The 9,842-nt window shown below is 39.8% G+C and overlaps 1 protein-coding gene across 1 annotated transcript in view; it reads left to right on the forward strand.

Moving 5' to 3' along the window:
- The window catches only part of fstl1b (follistatin-like 1b), a 30,319-nt gene extending 20,687 nt beyond the window's left edge, over positions 1-9,632 (forward strand). The window contains exons 7-12 of the mRNA XM_004081969.5: positions 424-554; positions 1,826-1,944; positions 2,175-2,287; positions 4,323-4,433; positions 4,524-4,618; positions 8,360-9,632. Coding sequence (XP_004082017.1) covers positions 424-554; positions 1,826-1,944; positions 2,175-2,287; positions 4,323-4,433; positions 4,524-4,618; positions 8,360-8,401 — 611 coding nt within the window. The 3' untranslated portion in view covers positions 8,402-9,632. The remainder of the gene's footprint in view (positions 1-423; positions 555-1,825; positions 1,945-2,174; positions 2,288-4,322; positions 4,434-4,523; positions 4,619-8,359) is intronic.
- Positions 9,633-9,842: the final 210 nt, after the last annotated feature.

Raw genomic sequence — 9,842 nt, forward strand, 5'->3', positions numbered from 1 at the left:
CCTGGGGCCATCCCATAATAATTTCAAAACTTTCTTTGGACATCCCCGACACGTCCGTTTTGGTTTGGAAACATTTTTTTGAGCCCCATAAGAGATTTTGGTCTCTTTTTTTTTCAACGGTTTTGCCTGCTGTGATGTCATCAGTTTTATTTTGTTTTTGTTTTGTTTTTTTTGGGGGGGGGGGTCATTTTTGGCCAAATTTAGTTTTCATCTGGTACTTGATGTGTGCACATTTTGGTGTGTTTGGCAAACTCCGACGTGAGATTTGCAAAAACACTCTGCTCCCTGCCATCCAGGACTGCCGCGGGACATGAGGCAGAAAATGTGTCCTTCCCAAGAAACAAGCGTCAGATCAGTGGAAATGTCTGAAGACAATCTTATTTCTTGTATTCTAAATAATTCCCTGCACTGCTCTCGCTCCAGTGGTTTGTTACGCTGCTGACCGCAACGAGCTGAGGCACCGCCTGATCCAGTGGCTGCAGACGGAGATCGTCCCAGACGGCTGGTTTGTTAAAGGCTCCAACTTCTCCGAGATCCTGCTGAAGTACTTCAAGGTGGGACGAGAACTTTGTTGTTGCTCCGCGTTGTTTTCTATGCTGCTCGCTTCAAGCGGAATGTAATGGGCAGAGGTGTTGAGTCTAAGGCGTCAGGAGGCTTCATCTGTTTTTTGGTTTTCAAGTCCAGTAAAGGTGCAGCTTAACTCCCCACACCTTCAGGAAAGTTTATTTGTTGGTCAACCGAACACATTTTTTAGCTATCGGAATCAAAATCAGAAAACTTTATTTATTCCAGGGTAGGTCAGAGGTCAGAAATAGAGTGAGGAGAAAAAAATCTATTTACATTAGTGTCTAGTGCATATTTGGAGTGTTCAAGTTAACAGGGTGTAAAATGAAATATTTAGTTTTATGAGGTAAACCAGTTCTTAGAGTAGAGAAAAGTTATGCAATAATATACAATAAAAACAGAATACAGACATGAAGAACTATAGAAAACAGGGGAAAATGTAAAGAATTAATTAAAAATTAATTAAAAGGAGTAATGTGAAAAAATACACAATTTTTGTGTTCCTGATATAACAAATAAATATTTTCAAATATTTGAGTATTGTAACATTTATTTTTTAAACTTACTGTTTGTTAGGGTATGTATTTAATTCTACATAAATAAAAAAATTTGCAAAAAGGAAAAAAAAGGTACTTTCTAATTCCTGAACATGAAATCGGCTTTAATCACGCCTTAAAAGGGCCTGTATGATGCTTTTCTTTAGCCTTTCAGAGAAAACGATATCCATATATAATGAATTTACTTTTGGAAAACTAAAGAATGATTTTTAAAAAATAAAATCCTGGTTATTTTTGTAGCTCACTTTCCTACCTGGGAAAAAGCGACTTGATCTCTGAGGCTCCGCCTTTCTCTCCTTGTGGGTGCCGCCCATTTAATGGCATTAACCTACAGCCAGCCTTTGTGTTTCGCCTACGAAAATCAAACTTTTGCTAAATAAATGTGCATATTTTGCCATATAAAATAAAATGTATTTAGCTCCTCTGAGAAAGTGTGTGTGTTAGCCTGGGGGGCAGACCTGGCAGCGCAGACTCTTCCTGGAAGGGGCGGTTCCTCACTTTGTGACGTCAAATCGTGAGAACCCGCTCGTTTTTGTGCGCTCTTGGCTGGTGCTTAGAGCGCAGGGTTTTAGACAAATGCTCAGAGACACGTGAATGGATCAACATACCACTTTGGGGTTGTTTATTGTGAGGAGTGAACATTATAATACTCTTAAAAACTCAAAAAGTTAATTTTGTATGGTTAAAGTTTGCCTTTGCTGCAGATTTATGACAACGGCGACTCTCAGCTGGACTCCTCTGAGCTGCTCAAGTTCATCCAGCACAACGATTCTGTGGTGAAGCTGCAGTCTTATGCAGACCAGGAGAGCAACAAGCTGCTCAGGTCTGTGCCCTCGTGGATACAGTTACTGTTAGAATTTTATGCCTTCGTTTTAATTGCTGACGTGCAAACAGTGGACTGAATTCAAACCTGTCAAGACCTCAGAAAACATTACTCAGTCTGCTGCAGAAACCAGAAAAACACTTGGTGGAAAAAACTCTCATCTAATTATAATTTTCTGCCTCTGGTTTCTAGAATGCTCCATTTTCACTGTGTGCATGTGTGCTTCCCAGGAGCCTGTGTGTTGATGCCCTCATTGAGCTGTCAGATGAGAACGCAGACTGGAAGCTCAGCTTTGACGAGTTCCTCAACTGTTTGAAGCCCGACTTCAACCCCCCAGAGAAGAGTGAGTCCCAAGACAAAGTATAAAAAAAAAAGTTGCAGCACATTCTTCCAGAATCCCAACAAACTATGAAAGGGATGGTTTTAAAGCAGCGTACAGCTCTTAGAATACCAACTACGTTGGAGCTTGCTGAGCCGCTGCAGATGTAAGTGGAGGAAAGTTCACAGGATGTGGAGGCATTCCTCTGTCAGGACGCCAGCATGAGGCGCTGAGCTCCGAGTCCACTCCACATTCACGGATACACGCTGACGAGCCAACACTCTCCTCTTTCAAATTCAGCTGTGATACGCAAACTCGCTTCACTGGAAATCTTTGTATGTACCCTGGGAGCTTCAGTCTCCTCTAATCCAACTCCTCATTTAAAGACTCGGTCTTATTTCTTTATTTTTTTCAGTTTTTCAACAACATTTACACAACTCACAATAAGTTGGGGATGTTGTTATTGACATGAGTGCTTTCTAATGAAATAAGTTAAAGTTCCCTTTGATATTACTAAGAATGAGTGAGAAGAAACACAATTGTCATTTGTTTGATATGTTTTACCCCCAAAATTTAGAAAATATTAAATAAAGCCCCAAATAACAACGATTGACCGTGTCAATAGCGGATATTTCCACCATTTGTTGCAATGACAGCTTCACAGCGGCGTCTCCTGCTCCTCATTAGCCTCATGATGTTGTTCTGGGATGTTCCATTCTTCCACAAGAGCTACATGCAGTTCTGCCAGGCCACTTTAGGGCGGGGGGTACAATCATCCAGTCTCTGCTTCCGCTGGTACCAGACGGGCTCTATGGGGTTCAGGTCAGAGGTCATTGCTGGTCACACCATAGGACACACTCCCACTTTCTGAAGTCCAGCTGTGGCAATGCTGGCACCATGTGGTGGAGCATTTTCATCCATGAACAGAAACTTGGCGGTATGCTGGTGGAGTTGGGGGATGATGCTGGTTCTATGAGGTCTTTGAGGTAAGGACGTGCATTGACTGGTGTGTTGACTGGTGATGCCTGCCCAAAATGTTGCTCCTCCTCCACCAAAGCCAACCCTGGGAACTGTCTTGACCTTGGCGTATTGCTTGACCTTCTCTAGCAACGTCGACGACCATCATTTCTGCGCAAAATGACCCGACACCCATCCGTGACCGTTTTGGTTACGGACGGTTGACGGTAGACCATGGGTGCATCGTCCAAGTCACATGGTCTTGTATCCACTGCAAACGTTCACCTGCAACGGTCATCTGGCATTCGAGTCAAAGCGTTGAAGTTGGTTGTGAATAGTTTGTCTGGAAACCCCAGTAACCCTCACATGTGGTAAACGGACCTGCAGCTGTGTGGCATTAGCTAAACCACATCTGAGTGCAGAGGTTCTTAGGTTCTGGTCATGTCTGTGTCTTGATGCAAGTCTGCTGATAAAATATGAGACAAGTTCACTGCAACATCTGACGGCCTACCACCAACCTGGAGTTGCGCTATGGCCGGGTGGAGCTGTTCATCCGTTAAGCACCGTCATGTGTTCATGTCTGTTGGAAGGATGAACTTGGAATGACTTACTGGAACAATCAGCTTTTTATACCCACAGAATGATGACATTGATGCCACACTGAAAAGGGTTTTCTTTTAGAATGTTGTGGTAAGTCAGACACACTGAACACAGTTATGTGGAAAACACTAAATGAGGTTTGTCCATAACCTCAATACGATATCCCGAAAATCTGTCAAGTAAAATACTGAGTTTTACTGAGTGTTTCACAATATTCCTAACTTCTTGTGAGTGGTGTATCTTTAAGTTTGGTTTTACAGAAAACCTATATAAGATATTAGGAGTTAAGAGGTAAAAAATCATCTCATTCACTGCATTAGTCATTCTTCGTAGATTTTGCTGACATTCATGGCGGAGCTAAAAGTACCGGTAGTTTAATGCATTGGATTTTCTAATTGAGTCAGTAAAACATTCCAGCATTCTTGGTCTTTTTCTTTGGTTACTTGCCTTCCTGTTGTCACTCAGCTGTTATCTGCTGGTGGATTTCTTTGTCTCTCTGCAGAATGTGCCCTGGAGGATGAAACATTCGAGGACGGAGCGGAGACCCAGGTGGAGTGCAACCGCTGCGTCTGCGCATGTGGCAACTGGGTCTGCACTGCTATGATCTGCACTGGTGACCAGCCTTTTTAATTTTGCTGCTTCGTGCTGCGAAAGAACAGACCGACTCATTTCGCACCCCTTGACCGTTTCCTTATCTCTGCAGACAAACACGTGGCTGCGGGTGAGTCAGCAGATGTCGGGGCAGAGATGACTGAGGAGGAGTGGAATCTGAGGGTTGCTGAGCTCAACAAACATCAGGTTTGCGTTCGTTATCTGAAAACTTCATAAAACCATAAAATGTGTCATTTAGATCAGCGAGAACCTCATTTTATGTCCACACTATAGAATACAGTGGTGGACAAAATTGTTGGTACCCCTCAGTTAAAGAAAGAAAGTCCACAATGCTCACTTAAATGACTTGAAACGTTCAAAAGTAACAATAAATAAAAATTTATTGAAAATTAAATAATCAAAATCATCCATTACTTTTGAGTTGTTGATTAACAGAATTATTTTAAAAAACAAACTAATGAAATAGGGCTGGACAAAAATGATGGTACCTCCATAAAAGACTGAGAACTAATTGTCCAGGAGGTCATGATGAACTCAGGTATGTCCTTTAATTGACATCACAGCTGTTTTCAAACCCATAATCAGTCAGTCTGACTATTTAAAGGGAGACAAATAGTCACGTTGCTGTTTGGTGAAAAGCTGTGTACCACACTGAACACGGACAACAGAATGTGAAGGAGAGAATTGTCCCAGGACATTAGAAACAAAATTATAGACAAACATGGTAAAGGTAAAAGCTATAAAACCATCTCTTAGCAGCTTGAAGTTCCTGTGATGACAGTGGCTCATATTATTCAGAAGTTTAAGACCCACGGGACAGTAGCCAACCTCCCTGGACATGGCTGGAAGAGGAAAATTGATGACAAATTGAGGAGACAGATAGTTGGAACTGCATCCAAAGAGCCCAGAACAACCTCCAAAGACATTAAAGGTGAATTCCTAGATCAAGGTACATCAGTGTCAGATCGCACCATTCGTCGTTGTTTGAGCCAGAGTGGATTTCATGGGAGACGACCAAGGAGGACAACATTGTTTGAGCCCAGATCTGAATCCCATTGAACATCTGTGGAAGGAGCTGAAATGTGTCATTTGGAGAAGACACCCGTCATTCCTGAGACAACTGGAGAAGTTTGCTCATGAGGAGTGGGGCAAAATACCTGTGGACAGGTGCAGAAGGCTCATTGACAAATACAGAAACCGTTTAATTGCAGTGATTGCATCAAAAGGTTGTGCAACAAAATATTTAGTTATGGGTACCATCATTTTTGTCCAGCCCTATTTCATTAGTTTGATTTTTTTGAATAATTCTGTTAATCAACATCTCAAAAGTAATGGCTGATTTTGATTATTTAATTTTCAATACATTTTATTTTAATCTTACTTTTGAATGTTTCAAGTCATTTCAGTGAGTATTGTGGACTTTCTTTCTTTAACTCAGGGGTACCAACAATTTTGTCCACCACTGTATGTTATATAAAGCAACAAAAGTAGTTTGAGATGATTTTATGTCCAAATTCCAAATAGTGACTCCTGATAACAAGTACAAATCTAAATCTAAAGCTTAGAAATGAGAAAACATCCCAAAATTTGATGTTTCAGACAAAAGATGAAATATTTCCAACAGTTGTTTTCTTATAAATTTAAGTTCAGATGACCAAACGTGTGCTTCTGTGTAGCTGTCCTGAGAGGTACAGCTGGAGAGTAGATTGCTGCATTTGTGTTGTCAGATCATGAAGCTCGGCGGGGGGGTAGTAGACACAGAGATCTGGCTTGAAGCCACAGCTGAGTCAGCAAGGTCATGAACTCTGTGCCCCCAGAAGGGCAGCGGCTAATAGTGAGCAAACGTCGCTCTGAGGACACAACGTTAGGCGGATGAACCACAAATGATCCATTTTCTAGATACTTTTTTGTTTGTCAAACACATACAATGCTGAACATATCTACACTGAAATATTTGTAACAGATAAATTTGTGAAATTCTCCCAAAGACGGTCATAAAAGTGTTAAGTCTGGCTTTTTATGTTGAATAATTTATAATAAGATATTAAGGATTTGTCAGAAGTTTCCAATCTCTGATTTTTTAATAAATCAGCAGCAGTAGGGCATTTAATTTCCTCATGGTTGCATAGTATTCTTACCAGTCATCTGCTTTAGTAAAATCCTCTTTAACTTGTCCTAATCCACAGACTGTAACCATTTAAAAAGATTCAGATAATGTGTCAAAGTTTGAGGAATAATGAAGAAACAGAGGGATGTCTGAGCTTTTCAAGCCTTGAGGTAGAACTGCATTAAACTTTGGACAACAGTGACCGCAGAGGTTCATGTAACCACTGGGAACTATGAGCTCAGCCTTTTGATATCTTAGAGATATGGCCACGGTTCCTGACACGGTGCCTCTGGACAAAGAGCATTTTCTGCTCAGATCTGTCAGTAAAGGACAATTTAAAAAGAAAAGTGTGACTTTTGATGTGAGCACGCATCATCTTAACGCATGTTGCAGATGTATTCAACAAAAATCACCTCCAAATCTGCAAAGCTCTTCCAGAGAACACCTCTGAAATACAAAAACATGAATTTTTACAGCAAAATTTTAGAAATTGGACAGTGTGCCTTTGATGCTTTCATGTTTCTGAGCTTTTATTCTGAAAAGTGATTTACCGGTTTGCTAAGAAAATCTGACATTTTCTACGACATAGTATCTGCAGGGCAGAAATGCAGTAGTTCATTAGAAATTTGCCTCTGAGTTTTGAGCAGGAACATTGGCACGGAGCAACCCCACCCCATTTCCCATCACTCCTAACTGAGAGCTTACAGTTGCTCACACCCCCAACCTAGCAATACTAGTACAACGAAAACTTTGAGCAATATTGGAGCTATCCAGACACGCAGTTTGAAGCCAGATTCCAGCTCAGACGAGGAACTCAAGGCCTACATGGATCTATTTTTCCATATTTGGATGCATCAGAATGGAGCGGAGCAGGGAGCTTGTCTACCGCCCAGCTTGTTTTCTGCATTACAAATACGCTCTTTTTCTAACTGCATTTCTTCGTCTGATCCTGATTTACAACGATTTGGATAAAGAAATACTCAAGAATCCAATTTTAAGCTTAACTTTCTTCAAACATGTCCTTAATTATCTGAAAAACGCCGCAAGAACATGCTAAAAACATGCTAAAATCACCTAAAACACAATTTCCGTCTGAGTGGGTCTTTAGAGGAAGCATGGAGCCTACTCTTCTTTTCAACCTGCTGAATTCTTTTGTTTTTTTGGTAAAAACAGACACTGAGTTATATCCAAGTAGCTTAACCCAAAAATCTGACTTTAGAAAATAATAATAATAAAAGAAAACTTTAGAACTTGTCAATATTTATCACTGTGAGAATTAAATTAAATATTTCAGAGAAAATATTTGCTAAATGCAGAACGTCCTGAACTATTGCAGTCACAGAGTCCAGAGATGGACTTTGGGGGATCTTTCCACCAGACATGCATGTAATGGAAGAAAAGGAAAAATGTTCTGAAGTACAGACAAATATGAATAAAATCAAGATTATAGAACACATTTTATATTTATCGTCATATTCAACTGTTTTTTCCTGCTTTACAGCTTTGTGAGACATTTTCCTTTTTTGACTCGTGTCTCATCAAGCATTTGGTTCTGTTAGTTCTTCTTCTCTTATAATTTTTCCTTTTTTTTTCTTGATTATGCAAATAATTTCAGATTTGATCCCAAACCATGACAGGCTCTTTGCAGTTGCAGACATTTTTTTTCTATATCAGGACTTAAAGCTTTTTTGGACATAAAGCTTTTTCCTATGTAAAAAAAAAATATATGTTTATACTAGTGTCATCAAGTAAAGAAAAAAGTCCAAACATATGGATGTATTCATGCAAAGTCAAATCCTTTTTTTTTCCTTTGAACTCAGGACACAATGGAGAAAATGAAGACCAGCACAAAAGAGATTTAAGTGAGGACTGATGAAGAAGAGCACCTTTCTTCCATACTTGATTTTCCTCACAGATTTATAAACTGACTTGTTTATGTTTATCTGCTATGTTATTTACTATACCTTTTTGTGTTTTTAAGTGTTTACGTTAGAAATATTAAGTGTGATCACAAAATGTAATCAGATTGCCTTTGTGTGTCGTACTGTCATCTTTGATTGTGTCGCCGTGCTCCTCTGGTAGGCTTTTTTTTTACAACTGTTTTTCCATTTTATTGTTTTGTTCTTAGAAAGAAAATGTAAAGTTGCCACTTTTTTGGAGGAATATAAGTTTTTTTCTTAGATGGAGGATAAATCAAGAGCTTGGAGAGTCCGTGTGGTCAAATGATGAAGGTGGTGGAGTCGGCTACAGTTTCTTTTCGCCATATCATCGTGGTAGCAGGTCTCCAAAAGAAGATGCCACTACTTGACCGTTGCACTTCTTGATGTATTTTCTCCATTAATAGTATTTGTAATCTCTTAGTATCTTACTGCTTAAGTATTAGTTTGGCCTCTCTATAGTATGTGACTGGCTTGAGTTGGAAGGCTCTCTCCGTCCCCATGCCTTGCTTAGACAGGTCTTTGTGGTGCTTTGTGGTCAAAACTATTCTGTCGTACTTTTTCTGAGACAAGGACAAGACTATTCTCAGCGAAGAGCAGCAAAACTGCCCCCCAGGTCGACCTGATCTCAGCTTAGCATGGCGAAAAATGAAACCAAAGACCTGCATTTGAATGATGTGCAAAAAAACTCTCCGGGTAAAGCATTACTCTGGACCCAGCAACGACAGTATACCTGTGCTTTCTGAATGACTAAGAAGAGGAGTAGGAGTCAGCTGTAGAAGTAGGAGCATCAGTGCCTGGGTGCAAATAAAAGGTGTGTTTTTCTTGTATGCGTGTTATTAACTTCAGTCTGGGAGGAATAGGTTTTTACGTGTTGATTTCTTCAAAGTTTGTACCTAAATTTGGACGTTTGACAATAAAACCAGTGCCTTAAACCTGCCAACAGTATAGCCCTCTACCTTTGGGTACACGTTCGCTGTAAGGCCTGAATGCATTGCAAGAATGAGTTTGCTTTGCTCGAGTTTTGTAGTAACTCAGTTCTTAATAACTGTCTGTGTGGATGTAGCACTGTAGAACTTCTTTCTGTTCCAACAGATGTGCAGAGACTGCAAGGAAAATATGCATGTATGCCAATAAAGATCCTACACCAGAATAAGGTTTGGTCATTTTCTTTATGCACCAAAATTCATCAGTTAATACCAACAAAAATAACATTTTACTTTACATGCCAGGCTAAATATTCGTCACATCACTGGTAACTTCTTATTGGTGATTTTTTTTTTCTCTCAAGCATATTATTTTTTATCCTAAAAACTATTAATATTACTATTAATAAAACTATTATGCACTTTTATTTTCTTATTTG

Source organism: Oryzias latipes, chromosome 21 (genome assembly GCF_053564925.1).
Source record: "Oryzias latipes strain Hd-rR chromosome 21, Olatipes_Hd-rR_3.1".
NCBI lineage: Eukaryota > Metazoa > Chordata > Actinopteri > Beloniformes > Adrianichthyidae > Oryzias > Oryzias latipes.